This window comes from Suncus etruscus, chromosome 15 (genome assembly GCF_024139225.1).
Source record: "Suncus etruscus isolate mSunEtr1 chromosome 15, mSunEtr1.pri.cur, whole genome shotgun sequence".
NCBI lineage: Eukaryota > Metazoa > Chordata > Mammalia > Eulipotyphla > Soricidae > Suncus > Suncus etruscus.
The window spans coordinates 83,003,182-83,018,708 of NC_064862.1; the positions used below are offsets into that span (position 1 = coordinate 83,003,182).

The 15,527-nt window shown below is 56.3% G+C and overlaps 2 protein-coding genes across 4 annotated transcripts in view; both read right to left on the bottom strand.

The window, feature by feature from the left end:
- Nucleotides 1-15,527, bottom strand: part of POLR2E (RNA polymerase II, I and III subunit E) — a 140,318-nt gene that overhangs the window by 36,632 nt on the left and 88,159 nt on the right. The window lies entirely within an intron of this gene.
- Nucleotides 1-15,527, bottom strand: part of SBNO2 (strawberry notch homolog 2) — a 37,177-nt gene that overhangs the window by 20,661 nt on the left and 989 nt on the right. Inside the window, exons 2-4 of the mRNA XM_049787964.1 lie at nucleotides 8,750-8,916; nucleotides 4,699-4,769; nucleotides 4,096-4,186 (exon numbers count right to left, since the gene is read on the bottom strand). Coding sequence (XP_049643921.1) covers nucleotides 4,096-4,186; nucleotides 4,699-4,769; nucleotides 8,750-8,854 — 267 coding nt within the window. The 5' untranslated portion in view covers nucleotides 8,855-8,916. The remainder of the gene's footprint in view (nucleotides 1-4,095; nucleotides 4,187-4,698; nucleotides 4,770-8,749; nucleotides 8,917-15,527) is intronic.

Here is a 15,527-nt window from a genome sequence, read left to right on the forward strand (position 1 = left end):
TCTGGAATGTTCTGCACCCAGGCAGTGGTGGTGGGTGAATGTAGCAGAATCGCTGTTTGTGAGTCCTGCAAGGAGGGGCCAGGCACCACATCTGGGGCTGGATGTGCTGAACCTGATTTGCTGCTTCCTCCCAGCACCAAACCCCAAGATAAACTGGAACAAAAGCAACCCTGGGGCTAGGCTCCTAGTCACTGGCCACTGGAGTGGAGGACCTAGTGGACTCCTAGAGAAGTGGGGCATATACTGGAAGGGGCTTTCACTTGGCTCCCTCCTTAGAGCCGCAGATACATCGGGTCTCCCCCACATCCAGGTCTCCCCACACTCCTGCCCACTTCATGGCCTGTAGGACCTACATTCTACCCTGCAGGTCAGGAGAATTCCCAGCGGTGGCCATAGGCACAATGCCAAGACTGCCTGGCATCCCACGGAACTGGGTTTGAAGCCCCATCACTGCACAGGGTACCCTGAGCACCACCCAAGAGTCACTTGTGAGTGTAGGAACAAGCTAGGCACCACCAAGTGTGACCCCAACTCTGAACCATATGCAGTGGGATGTGAACCAGGGGACCCTTCTCACCTGCAGCTTCTAGATATGTCAGGGTGATCTCTTCCCCCAGCACCCTCCCAGTCCCCAGAACAGTGTCTCCCTGACTCTGGGTGACACTCTCTCTCCCCACCTTGTCAGATAAAGAGCTGGGGACATTGGGCCTCCCACCATTTCAGGGGGCTTCATCCCCCCAGCAAAGTCCCTTCAACATATGGGATGCAGTGCCCAGAATGGGTCGTCAATAGAATCGCTTCCCAGGTCAAGCCACCAAGATGTCCAGATGTCTGAATCAAGAGTTGGAATATCATGGGGCCGGAGAGATAGCATGGAGGTAAGACATTTGCCTTGCATGCAGAAGGTGGGTGATTCAAATTCCAGCATCCCATGATTCCCCGAGCCTGCCAGGAGCGATTTCTGAGTGTAGAGCCTCCCCCTGAGCGCTGCCGGGTGTGACCCAAAAACCAAAAAAAAACAAAACAAAACAAAAAAAAGAGTTGGAGTATCAGAAATGGGGCTGGGGAGTTGGAGCAATGGCGCTGTGGGGAGGGGGCTGGCCTTACACATGATTGACCTGGGTTCGATTCCCGGCATCCCATAGGATTCCTCAAGCCCCACCAGAAGTGATCCCTGAGCACATAGCCAGGAGTCAGACCAGAGCATTGCCAGGTGAGACCCAAAAAAAAACGGGGTGTTGACTTCCTGCTCATTAGTACCCCCACACTCCTCTCGCCACTGGTGAAATTCTCTTGGAAGGTCCTGCTGCTTCAGCAGGGAATTGGGGTCCGAGCTCCGCACCCTGTGAGGGCAGCCAGAGGGGGTATGGATGGCGCCTGTAACAGGCTCTCGCCGCTGAGTGCAGCCCCCCGGGATTCCTGGCTGAGAAGCCTCATGGATTCTTGGCAGAGCTGGGCAGGCGGGTGCGCGGAAGCATCAGAGCCAGGGGAGAGGCCGGGCTGCATCCCAGTGTCCCCACCAGCACAGCAGCACTGAGGGGGGCCTGGAATCCTGTACAGCTACTGAAGGGTCCCAGATTGGGGGCTTCAAAACAGACACCTAGGGCTAGAGAGATGGGATAGCGGGGAGGGCGCTTGCCTTGCATGTAATAGTCCCAGGATGAATTCTCAGCACCCATAGGGTTACTGGAGCCCTACCAGGAATGATTCCTGAGCACTGCTAGGGGCGGCCCCCAAACCAAAAACCAAAGTAGATATGTCCAACAGACACCCCAAATTCATGGGCTTTGCTGGAGAGTCCCATGCCCCATCCTGTCTGGCTACTGGCCTGGCAGCATATGACCCCCAATCTTGGCTGACCCCAAGGGGCTGCGCCTCTGTGTGCATGCAAGGGCCACCTGCATTGCCAGAATGTATCTTTTTTTTTTTTTTTTTGGTTTTTGGGCCACACCCGGTGATGCTCAGGGGTTACTCCTGGCTGTCTGCTCAGAAATAGCTCCTGGCAGGCACAGGGGACCATATGGGACACCGGGATTCGAACCAACCACCTTTGGTCCTGGATCGGCTGCTTGCAAGGCAAACACCGCTGTGCTATCTCTCTGGGCCCGCCAGAATGTATCTTACAGTGTATCATGTTTGGAGGCCTGTCCAGCAGTATTCAGGCTCAGGGTGCCTACAGTGTAGTGCCTGAGGACTCACTTGCAGTGGTGCTTGGGGACCACGTGGTATCAAGATCAAACCCCCCCAAAAAAAATCAAAAAAAAAAAAAAAGATCAGACCCAGAGTCATGGGTGCAAAGGCTGCACCTCAACTCTTTCAGTCCTCTCCCCAGCCTCAATAGAACATTCTTTGGTGATTTTGAGAGAATCACACTCTGCAGTACTCAGGATTAACTCCTGGCTCTGCCCTCAGGGATCTGATGGTACACAGGGATGATGGAGATCAAACCTGGGTCAGTCATGTGCAAGGCCAGCGCTCTACCTGTTATGGTGTCCTCTGGGCTCCCAGCAGAACATTCTTTTTTGTTTGTTTTTGTTTTGTTTTGTTTTGTTTTGTTTTTGGTCACACCTGGCGGCACTCAGGAGTTATTCCTGGCTTTGTGCTCAGAAGTCACTCCTGGCAGGCTCTGGGGACCATACGAGATTTCAGGATTCGAACCCGGGTCCGTCCTGTGTTGGCTGCGTGCAAGGCAAACACCCTAACACTGTGCTATCATTCCATCCCCCTCAACAGAACTCCATTCACACCACGAGTCCTGATTTCCACACGGGGGTGGGGCTTGGTTGTGCAGAGGTTCTAGGTGGAGCTGGGTTTGGAGGCCACAGTGAGGACTGTGGATCTGCATGTCCACCTAGTGCCGTTATTACACAGGTCTAAACAGACATCATAGGGGCTATGACACGCCCCCCGCAACCCCCCTGATGGAACTGGCCTGACCAAGTCACGACCTCCTCTGGCCCGTTGGCCGAGACACCCTACATGCCTGAGGGGGCTTGAGCACCAGGCCCTGGTCAAATCCCAAACTGTGAGTGCAAGCCAAGTTTCGGGGGGCAGTGTGCACTTCACAGGCCCATGCCCCCCAGCTTGCTGACCCAGCTACACCTTTCCAGCCTCTTGCCCACCAACCACCATAAAGGCACTAATATTAAGATGCCATGCAAGGCCACGGAAAGCCCAGGGGATGCTAGGGCACAAAGGTGACAGCCTCCCCACAGAGGGAGCCAGAGGAAGCCCAGAGAGGCCCTACTGTGGCTTCTTTCAACCTGGGGGGGGGCAGAAAATATTGCCTCCCCATTCCTCTACCCCCCACAGTGATTGGTCAGCTTGGGAACTCCACACAAGGGGGACCGATGGACAGACAGAAGGAAGCATGAAAGCAGGTCCACCATATGGCTTTTGACCCCAGCTGCCTGGTGCTATGGCCAAATCAGATGGCAAAGAGGGAAGGAGTGAGGTTGGGAGGTTGGTAGGGAGGGAGGGAAGAAGGGAGGGAGGGAAGGAAGGAAGGAAGGGAGGGAGGGAGGGAGGGAGGGAGGGAGGGAGGGAGGGAGGAAGGAAGGAAGGAAGGAAGGAAGGAAGGAAGGAAGGAAGGAAGGAAGGAAGGAAGGAAGGAAGGAAGGAAGGAAGGAAGGAAGGATAGCACAGAAGGTAGGCATTTGCCTTGTACGTAGACAGTCCACGTTCGATCCCCAGCATCCCATATGATCTCCTGAGCCTGCCAGGTGTGATTTCTGAGCAGAGTCAGAAGTAACCCCAGCACTGCTGACCCAAAAACGAAAATAGAAAAAGGAAGGAAGGGGGTCGGGAAGGTGGCGCTAGAGGTAAGGTGTCTGCCTTGCAAGCGCTAGCGTAGGACAGACTGCGGTTCGATCCCCCTGCATCCCATATGGTCCCCCCAAGCCAGGGGCGATTTCTGAGTGCATAGCCAGGAGTAACCCCTGAGCGTCAAACGGGTGTGGCCCAAAAACCAAAAAAAAAAAAAAGAAAAAGGAAGGAAGACACAGAGAGAAAGAGATGGGAGAGCATGCATGGGGCTGTCAGGCCCAGAAAGCCCCAAGAACCCAACTCCTGGGCAACAGGGGTCACAGGCCATACCTGAGGAAAGTCGTTCTTTGGTGGGAAGCTGGGAGCTGTGGCCGCAGGCCCGAAACTGGTGTCCAGGTAGGGCTGGTTGACGACGAATGAGCTAGCAAACAGGAAAAAGTGACTGTTGGGGGCAACCCTATCCCACACACACACACACACACACAGATAGGACCAGTCCCCCCATGGGCCTGTGGGCAACCCTTCTCATTTAGCCGTTAACTTTCTTGAGAGGTTCAGGCCACACCCAGTGTGCTTAAAGGCTGTTCCCGGCTATGCTCAGAGGTCACTCTGACCTACCAGGGCTCAGGGTGAACCTATGTGGTGCAGGAGATTAATCCTGGGGCAGCTGCATGCTTGAACCAACCCAGCATTAGTTCTCTGCCCAGAAACCCTCCCCTACCACCGCCCTACACTAACTGCTTTGTCTGGAGAGGGGGACAGAGGACACACACCACACACACATCACACATGCATGCACATACCACAAATGCATATCTTTCCCACACTGTACCCCAAAACACATGCCACATGCACACACATGCACTGACATAAGCCACACATGCATGTGCCACATGTGTTCGCACATGTGCTGCACACCACCTACACACTTACTGGCTTTGGCTGGAGAGGGCTGGGTAGGGGGTCTGGAAGCTGGGCCACCAGGGGTAGTGCAGAAGGCCATGCTGGAACAGAGACAGGCATTGGGGGATCAGTGTGGGGAGCCCCCCATGTCGACCCAGATAGGCTGCAGGAAGATTGTGCAGACTCCCCAGGGCCAGCCAGAGACCCCTAGACCCAGATTTGGGTGGCCTTGGACCCATCCCTGTCCCTCCTAACCCCCAAGTCTGGCCCAACCCAAGTCCCTGACCCATCACCTGTATTTCCCTCAAAGCCTGTCAGCCAAGGCCAGGTTAGGGCACCCCCGTTCTAGAACACAGATGCTGGGGTCCTCAGGCCTTCCTTCAGGCCCCCAGAAAGAAGGACTGATGCAGGAGGGACAGTCATAGTCCTGGAGGCCAGGAGCTTTGCCCACCCCAGTAGGGTGTCCTGTTCCTTTGGTCACTTAAGTCAATGAGGGGCTGAGGTGGGCTGAGGCCCCTACTGTACCCCCTGTTCTCTTAGCCGCCCCCACCCTTGTGAGTCGCAGCTGGTTTTGGGGGGTGAGACACCACCGGATGCAATTCCTAAGGCAGCCACTTCCTCCACCGTCTTGGCCAGACTCGTTAGGGGGAGCCAGCCCCAAACCAGCCGCTGACCGGAAACGCCGGGCCCAGGCCTTCTGCTGTGCAATGCACTCTAGAGGAATCGGCCTTGGCTTCCCATCACCACCCCACCTCCACCAGGGTCAACCACGCTCCCCACCCCAAAGGGAGGATCATGCAGGTTTGCTAAAAATGTACCTAGGGCTGGCGGGTGAGGGCGCAAAGCAGCACCTCTCAAGAGGAAGCTAGTGGGGGAAGCCTCAGGGGCTCTGGATGTGGGGTGGGGACTCCCCAGGGTCCCAGCTTAGTGTCACTTCCCCACTTGGGCCCATCTGTGGGACAGAATGCCCCAGGTTTACAGCATTAACAGAACAGAACCATGCAGAGCAGAAGTCTTTTAAATCACTGCGTGGCCACCTCCAAGAGACAAATGTGGCTCATGTAATTGCTAATCAAAAGCATCCCAGACCCTCTCCCACTGCAGAACCAACCAATTCAAGCCTGCCACAAGATTTTCTACTGGCAGAGAGGGAGTGGCTCTGCCTCTTGGGGTGGGTGGGGCCAAGTGTGGGGCACAGAGCATTAGTGCAGAGATTGGCAGCTGCCTCTGGCTAGCCAATCCAAGCCTTCCTGGGGATTTTCTAGGTGGAAATAGGCTGGACATCTAGGGTAGTGGCTGGAAAAGGCCCAGGCTGCAGGTGAGTTGAGCTCAGGTGATACTCCTGCCTTTGCAATACATAAAAGCAACAGGGTATTGAAATAAAATTCAGGACAGCTCTTGACAGACTACTCTGATAAACCGCAGTTTGCTCTTTATCGTAAGGGCAAACTTGGGACATAGACTAGAAATCACGAGTGTTCATATGACACTTCCAGTTACCAGCTCATCTTTAGTTTTGTTTGCATTTTTGTTTTGGGGCCACACCCAACAGTGCTCAGGGGTTACTCCTAGCTCTGCACTCTGGGATCATTCCTGATGGGGCTCTGGGGACCCTATGGGGTTACAAAGAGAATCTGACCACATGCAAGGCAAGTACCCTACCACTGTACTATCTCTCCAGTGCCCCCATTTTTTTTTTTTTTTTTTTTGGTTTTTGGGCCACACCCGGCAATGCTCAGGGGTTATTCCTGGCTATGTGCTCAGAAATCATTCCTGGCTTGGGGGCCATATGGGACAATGGGGGATTGAATGTGGTCTGTCCTAAGCTAGCACATGCAAGGCAGACAGACACCTTACCACTTGCGCCCCTGCTCCAGTCCTAGTGCCTCCATTTTTAAGGGAATTTTCACACCTGGAGGAGCTCATGGGCTATTCCCAGTGGTTCCCAGGGAACCATGTGGTGCTAGAATGAAACCCAGGGGTCCCACAATCACACACTGAGCCATCTCTCTGTTCTATAAACACCTATGTTTTCACGTGTTTAGATTCAGGAAGTCAGTTTGACTGTCCTGCCCCTCTACCCCAGGAGACAGGGAGTGTCGGTGTCTGCCTGGTGCTTGCACCTCAGTCCTCACCCACCCCCAGCGACTCCCTTTCCAAGAGCCAGGGTCCCAACTCCTTCACCTGCCCCCCCTTCCCTATGGTCTCCATCCCTCTGGGTGCCAAGCATCACCCTGGTTCCTATGAAGGGCACCTAGCCCACAGGACAATCACCCATGTCCCATCTACACGGATCTATTTTGGAAGCACCCCTGGGACCAATCCTTGAGGGGCAGGAAACACAGTGGGGCTATTTATAGCAGCAGCGCTGGCACCATCCCAAAAGGCCCGACAATAGGGAAATAATTAAGCAAATTACAGGAGCGGAGTAGACAGGCTCCCAAGAGGGGCTGGACAGGGTGCACAGATGGCCACATGGGCACTGCAGTGCCCCCCCCAGGGGACTCTCAGCAACTTCACGGCCACATCTGGGGTTACTGGACTCCTGAGAACCTTTTCTATCTCCCATGGGCCAAAGTGTGGGGCCCTCTGAGCCCAAGTTTCCTGAGGCCCCCCAGAAAGTTAGGGGCAGCAATCCTGCCATCACTTCCTGTGTCTGTCTGGGACACAGTAGGCTAGGCTCAGGGGCAGCGATCTCAGCTAGTATTTGGGGGACCATGTCGTGCTAAGAATAAAACCTGTGGGGCCAGAGAGATAGCATGGAGGTAGAGCGTTTGCCTCACATGCAGAAGGACAGTGGTTCGAATCACGGCATCCCATATGGTCTCCTGAGCCTGCCAGGAGCGATTTCTGAGCATAGAGCCAGGAGTAACCCCTGAGCGCTGCTGGGTGTGACCCAAAAACCAAAAAAAAAAAAAAAAAAAAGAGGGCCGGAGAGATAGCATGGAGGTAAGGCGTTTGCCTCTCATGCAGGAGGTCATCGGTTCGAATCCCGGCGTCCCATATATGGTCCTCCCGTGCCTGCCAGGAGCAATTTCTGAGCCTGGAGCCAGGAATAACCCCTGAGCACTGCCGGGTGTGACCCAAAAACCACAAAAAAAAAAAAAAAAAAAAAAAAAAAAAAAAAAAGAATAGAACCTGGGGCTGCTCCTGCTTGCTGATCCTATGCTCAGCCCTCAGCCACCCCCAGCCATAAACCAGCCCCCCAGCTAACTTCTGGCCCTTGACTTCTGGCCCCCTGGCTTCCTATTGAGAAAATGGTGGGAGTCCTGCTTGGTCCTGGCAGGGAGTGGAGGAATTCTAGAATGTTCCCTCCTTCCCTGGCAGGGTGTCCAGTTCCTCCCTGATATCCAGGGGGGACTGGCTCCTACTGAGGCTCATTTTGTTACTTTTGTCTGTATCTTTTTGTTCAAGCCTTGAGGTCACGCCCAGCAGTATTAGGGCTACCAGAGGTCTCCAGCAGGCAGAGCACACGCGACCCTTTGAGCTACATCCTAGGCCCTATTCTGCTGCTTCTGCTTCACCTCAGAGGTCAGGTTTTGGAGGAGAGGGATTGCAGGTTTGCGGCCCGGAACCCTAAAAATAGTGTGCTAAAAAAGATACCTTTGGGGGCCAGAGAGATAGCATGGTGGTAGGGCGTTTGCCTTGCAGCAGAAGGACGGTGGTTCAAATCCCGGCATCCCATATGGTCCCCTGAGCCTGCCAGGATCAATTCTGAGCATAGAGCCAGGAGTAACCCTAAGCACTGCAGGGTGTGACCCAAAAACCAAAAAAAAAAAAGTATCTTTGGAGACCAAAGTGAGAGTAGGATGGTGTTTGCCTTGCATGTGGTCAACCCAAATTCAATCCTGAGCATCCCATAGGGTCTTCTGAGTCCAGCTAGGAGGGATTCCTGAGTTCAGAGCCAGGAACATCACCAGGTATGCCCCCCCCCAAGAAAAAAATACTGAGATTGTGACTGTCATCAGATGTGACCCCCCCCAAGTAAAAAATGCTTCAACAATGGGACTGAGGCACAGACACCTCCCCCCACCAGCCCGGATCCCACCTGTGTCCCCAAGACGCAGCCCCGCACGCTCACCTGCCCACTGGACCCGCAGAGCGGGGGGGCACTGTACAGGATGCTGCCAGTTGGGGGGGGCTCGTGCGGAGGGAAGTCCCCATCCATGGCAGCCCCGGGCAGCATCGGTGGCTCCACACACACCTCTATCTGGGCTTCTTGCTTCTGGGCGGTGGCATCATGATGACCTGGAGGGACACAGCTGGTTTGCAGGGTGGCCTAGCGCTCCCAGAGGAAGGACCCTCCCCTCGGGCCCACCTCACGCCCTCCAGCACGTCTCAGCACAGTTGGCATGGCCTGCAATCCCCAACCTCATTAGCACTGTGCTGGGCAGAGATAGCCTCATCAGAGACACCAGAGTGCCCCAAGAGCCCCCCCATCCTAGGGATGCAGGATGACCCCCAGAACCCCATGGGCAGTAGTGTGGGGGTGGGCAGCAGACTTGGCAGCCTGCACGGAGCAAATGGGGAAACTGGGGGGACAGGGTCCCCCCAGAAGCTGCAGTACACTCCATTCTGATGGGCCTCAGAGCCCACCCAAGGTGGGGCACAGCAGCCTCTCCCAGTTCTGAGGGCTGCACCCCACAACTTGCTGGCCAGGGAGGCAGGAAGGGGAGCCCCTCCCAGCCCAGCCCAGCCCAATGAAGAAATCCTGGGGACTTCCCGGAAGGCACTACCTTATGCAATCCCAGCACGGAACCCTGGAGGAACGCTGGAACAAGCAGGGAGCAGGTGTGACAGCCCCACAGGGTCCCTCCCTCTCAAGTGCCCTTACCCCTCCAAGATGGGGTGGGTGGGGCAAGAGTACAGGGGCAGGGAGCTTGCCTGGCACATAGCCAGGGTGGATCCTGGCACCCCACAGGGCCCCGTGGTAAGCTGAGTGCCCTAGCACAGAACCTAGGAGGGTCCCAGACAGACACCCCCCCCCCACTCAGGGCACCCTCAGGGCTGCTAGAGGAAGTTCGTAGTAAGGCCCTGCCCTGCCTGCTCTGAACCCCCCAGTGCCCGTTCCTCCACCCCCTGCCCCAGGATGGACTGATTCCCCTGCTGGGGTGTGAGGACACCCCACAGCAGGCCAGGACCCATGTACCCTCATACATGCCTGGGGACCCCAGAAGTAAGTTTTGTTTTGTGGTATTTGGGGTTTGTTTTGGACCACAAACAGTGGTGCTCAGGGGTTAATCATGGCTCTGTACTCAGAAATTGCTCCTGGTAGGTAGGGACCCAATGGGTTGCCGAGGATCAAAACCAAGTCAGCTGCATCCAAGGCAAACACCCTACTACTGTGTTATCACTGGTGAGAAGGTGCTTCTGACCATGCAGGGGAAGGGAGGGTTATAATGAATGGCTCCCTGACATAGTCTGACAGTCCTGTGACCCAGCACCCCAGACAGGTGCCCATGTGGGAGGAACACCCCAAACCAGCACTCATGAGCAGAGAGGAGGGAACTCTGCACCGCAAAGGCCACCTCTAGGAGCCCCCTACAGAATTGCCTTACTCTCCCCACCAGAGCAACTCCCAATTTAGCCTCCCCTTCCTGACGTCAGAGGCCTCGGGAAGTACTGTGAAGTGCTCAGAACTTACTCCTAGCTCTGTGCACAGGGTTCACTCCTGGCAGGGGTCAGGGACCATATGAAGTGTCAGGGATCAAGTTTGGGTCAGCCATGTGCAAGACCAATAGCTCACTGACCCCTCTTTTTTGTTCCAGTTTTGGGGCCACATTCACTAGTGCTGAAGGCTGACTTGATTCTGCTCAAAGATCATTGCTCAGGGGTTTGGGGACTCTATGGGGTACCAGGGTTCAAGCTGGGTTTGGCTATATGCAAGGCCGGCACCCTGCACTGTCACTCATTGGGATTCTAGCCTTTTTACCCGATTCCATGCTTAGTGGTACTCCAGGGCTCCCATGGGGCTGGATACAGAACAGGGGTTTCTGTCAACAAAGATTGCACAGCCCTGTGCATCTCCCTGGCCCCCAATCCTGCAGTTTAGCTTAAGGACCATGTCCAGCATGACTTGGGGCACTCAGGGTTGCTATATGTGCCCCTGGTTGAGCCACTCAGGACATAACATGTACCCTAAGAAGGAACCTGGTGACAGACACAAGTGCATATGCCCCACACACACACATGCACACACTTGTCACTGGATATTTCCTCCTTGGTCAAGTCTCAAATGAGTCCCATAAAGAGGAAGAGTCGAGAACTATCAGCCCAGTGGCCTGAGCCACAGTCTAGTGAGGAATGTGTTTGCTTTGCAACCAGCCCAGATTCGGTCCCCAGCACCCTGTAGGGTCCCACCCCCCACCCTGCCAGTAGTGATCCCTGAGCATCCTCATGGGTGGCCTCCCCTCAAAAAGAACCAGCAGCCCAGGTGGTGCAGGGGATGCAGGGTAAAGGCCTAGGGGAGCCTGACACCGCCAAATGCCTGGCTGGCCTCCAACCTCCCACCTCCCTACATCTCTGCATCCCCAGCTGGACCTCAGCCCAGACTCCCGATCAGGGGGTCTGAACCCTGATCAGACCAAAGCCACTCCCTTTGCCTATAGCTGCCATGCTGCCCCCAGGGGTCTTGTGGGAGAGAACAGGCCCATCTCCACCTGGCAAACTGTAGGGACAGGTGCAGGCAGAGGTGGGGTGCTGAGGCCCCAGTGTGTCTCCTGAGCCTAGACCCCAAATCTGGGACACAGAGAGGAGGAGCACCCAAACCCAAACCTGGGTGCTCTGCAGCGAATAGCCTCTGCAGTAAATTCCAGAGTAGGGGATGGACCTATGGGTGTAGGGAACGGTGCCCCATAGATTTGGAATGGTTGCCCCATGAATGTGGGAGATGTGGGAGAACAGCACCCAGGTCTACCTGGACAGCAGAGGCCAGAATTTCCAGGTGCTCTCAAGTTGCCTCTGCTCTGCTCTATGACCCCCTACTGTACCCCTATCTGTAACACCCAGGGGACAGTTGACAGCCATTTTGTGAGGCAGGCCCTGAGTGTGGACAAGAGCAGGGAACATACACATCGGACCCCAGCGCAGGACCCAGGGCAGAGAACAGCGGGGTTGCGGCCACAGGGTCCCCCAGGGAGGGAGCAGAGATCTGGGGGGCATGCAGTATACCTACACACTGAGCAGGGCCAGCAAAGCCTGGGGAGCAGGTCAGAGAGCCCTGAATCACAGGCAGGGGGGACCATAGCACCCAACTATCAGCTCACCCCACTGCTGTGATCTCTGAACTCTGACCCCTGCCCATAGGCCCACATATGTCCTGGGCTGTAAGTGCTCTTGAGGCTCAGCAGCTGGTACTGCCCACAGCAGGTCCCTCAAGCTTCCTCTGCAGTTGATCGAGGGGCTTGCCTGGTATCAGGGATAGCACAGGGCACCTGCGTTGGACCCCTCATCACGACTTCAGGGCATCAGGTCCCTCCCAGCCTCAAGCAACACCCCAAGGCGCCTAGAAGGACCCCAAGACCCAGATAACAGACTACACCCCCAAACCTGTGAGTCCAAGGTGCAGGCTAAGCTGGGCTGGCCCCACCTCTCACCCCATTGCCTTGCAGGACACAGGAACCCAAGATCAGCCCACCTGCCCCCCCAGTTCAGTCCAATCCCATTCAATCCCCCCCCCCACACACACACACACACACACACACACACACACACACACACACACACACACACACACGTGCAGGCAGGGCTAGACAGCTCCAGGGCCTCACTGGATTGAGCCCCAACAGCCTCTGGAGGTGAAGGCATGAGGGGGACTTGAGGGGACAGGGGGAGGGGGCTCTGGGAGGAGGGCATGAGGGGATCTGGGAGGGACAACCCGAGGGGACTCTGGGAGGACATAAGGGGAATGTGGGGGGAGAACACTGGGAGGGAGATCTGGGAGGACATGAGGGTGGGGGGCTTTGGAGGATGTTGTGAGAGCTATCTGGGGGGGGTCAGCGTAAAGGGGTCTGGGGGATGGGCCGGGCTGTCCCACCCCTGAGGAATGAGGAATGTGCCTGGGGCTGCCAGACTGGCTGGTTTTTCCTGAGAAACGGGTGTCTGGGGTGTCTGGACTGGGGTGGGAGGTGGCCCCTCCTTTCTCCAAGTCACCCACTGTGACCCTGCCCCCAGCCCTCCACAACAAGCTTCCTCCAGACCCCCCACAATACCTGCCTCTGAAGCCCCTGAGTTGCACCCCCTCCCACAGGCTCCTAGAGGCTCAGCAAATCCCAGAATCTGATGCCCACCCTTGAAAACACAGCCCCCTCTTCCTAGGGGGTTTCTCCAAAGCCAGGCCTAGCTCAGGAGCTGGGGAAGAAGAGTCCTCCACCCACATCCCAGCTGCAGGAGTAGAAGGAGCACCCCAAATTGGCAGGGTGAGCATTCGGGGCACAGGGACAGAGTGTGCAGAGTCCCATCTGCCTCAGTTTATCTCCCATGAACCACTGAGGTCAGGGATCTGAGAAGGGACTTTCTCCTACCCCAGGGGTGAGTCAGCACCATAAAGCTTTACTGCACCCCTAGAACCTGCCCCCAGGACCAGCGGTGACCCCCCCCCAGGCATCGTGGCTTCCGGTGCCCTTTGCCCAGCCAAGCCCAGCAGCACGAAAGCAGTGTCTGCTCTTTCGCTTTCACTTCACTCCCTGTGGGGTTGCCCGGCTGAGAGGGACGGGGAGCCAGCCCAGGCCAGGAGCAACACCCGGGAAGCTGGTGGTTCAGATCTGTCCCACACACAGTCCTGTCCTCAGAGCTAGAGCAGAGGCCCCCAGGAATCTCCCCATGCCCCTGCAGAGTCCAGACCTGGAGTCACTTCCCACAGCCTGGGCAGGGCAGGGCTGGGGGTGGGGGGCTGAGAGGGGCCCTGAGGGGTGCGGGTATGAGTCCGGAGGGCCCTGCCTCTGAATGAACGAAGGCCAGCCACCCACACAATTCTCCCCACAGGATACCCATAACTCACCTCACACGACACCACACATGACACTCCTAACATCCCTCATAACTTATCCCACAACTCACCCCTCACCTCACACAATTCACTCTAAAATTCATCCCTCACCCCACAAGTCACCCCTGGCAACTCACCCGTCACAACTTGCCCCTCACAACTCACCCCACACGACTCAGTAGCTTTCAGGACATTCTCAGACTTGCACAACCAACACTACTAACGCCAGAATGTTCCATTGCCCCAAAGGAACCTAGTCCCCAGCCGCAGACAATGCCCACCCACCCTCTCAGGTCAAGGCCCAGGCCTGGCACAAGGAAGGACCCACCTCCTGTATGAGGAGTCATCCCGAATCCATCTTGGGGGCCTCCCCCATATGGGGTTCTCTCCCAGAGCATCCTGAGGTCCCACCAAGGGGTCACCCTCAGAGAGCAGTCACGCCTCCCTGCCTCAGAAGTAATGACGACCCCAGGATACTTTTCCCATCTCGGGGAGAAAGGGCAGATTCCAGGATGAAAGTGCCAGGAGACCCTAGAAGGGAAAAAGAGGAGGGGCAGGGCTAGGCCAGCCTGGTGCACCCCACTTTCCACATGGCCCACACGCAGCCTCATCCTGCACACCAATACACACATACACACACGTATACCAAATCTCTAGACCCCCTGCCCCCACATCTGCTTCTGGGTACACAATAATACAGGCCACCCGGGGCCCAGAGAGATAGCATGGAGGTAAGGCGTTTGCATTTCATGCAGAAGATCGGTGGTTCGAATTCCGTTGTCCCATATGGTCCCCCGAGCCTACCAAGAGCAATTTCTGAGTGTAGAGCCAGGAGTAACCCTGAGCACCGCCGGGTGTGACCCATAAACCAATAAAATAAATAGAGGCCACCCAACTCCCAACTCCCACTCCTCCTATATACCAGCACCCACAAACATGCCATCGCCACATGGGACACCCCCTGTGCATGCACACCTGTACACATACTCCTGGTGCACAGGTGCAAGCTCACCCAGCACATGCATGTATCTCCCAAATCATGCAGATGTCGCCCTAAACCCCTCATCTCAGGGGGGAATGGAGCTGGCCCAGGCTCAACCACGGCAGCAGGAGCAAGAGCACATCCTGTGTTTACACTCTCCCCCGTGGGGATACCAGCGGTCCCCACCAAGGGCTCCCTCACACAGAGGCCAGCAAAGGGAGGTGGCCTCAGGTCCCAACACAGACGCCCCTTTATTCCCTGCAGCGGCCTCGTGAGGCCAGAGCCCCATGCTGGGTCAGCGTTTCCGGTGCCCAGCCCGGCGGGGGTCAGAGGCTTGGCTGGAACATATGCTGCTCCCTGAGCTTGGGGGTCCCCCTAAAATCCCCCCCCAGGTCAACTCAGCCTTTAGCCTCCAAGGCAGGGACAGTTGCCACCTCTTGTAACAGGGTTCCCTCTACCTCTAAGCCAAAGCCTGGGTGGGCACCCCCCAAACACACCCACCCCAAAACACAAATACACCCTGAAACACCCCCAGAAAGATATACAGTCAGTGCTTCTCACCTCAAGGCTGGTGGAATATTCTGGGTGTGTGTGTGACTCTTTCCAGCATTGCTACCCTGGGGAGGGGCCTCCCTGCCTCAACCCACTGCTCAGTCCAGCCCTACCCTAGTCACTTTTAGAGTTGGGGGACAGTGACTCCAGCTCACAGCTCCAAAGAGCTCCTCTACCCCCACCGCACCCCCAAAAACCCAGGATTGACAAGGCAGGGAAAAGGGGAAAACAGGGTCACGTGCAGCTGATGGGGTGCAGGGGCATCCCTGCGGTTCCAAAGGCCCCATGACAGATGATCTGCTTGCCTAGGGCTGTGAGCCCCAAGCTTGTGGGGAACCA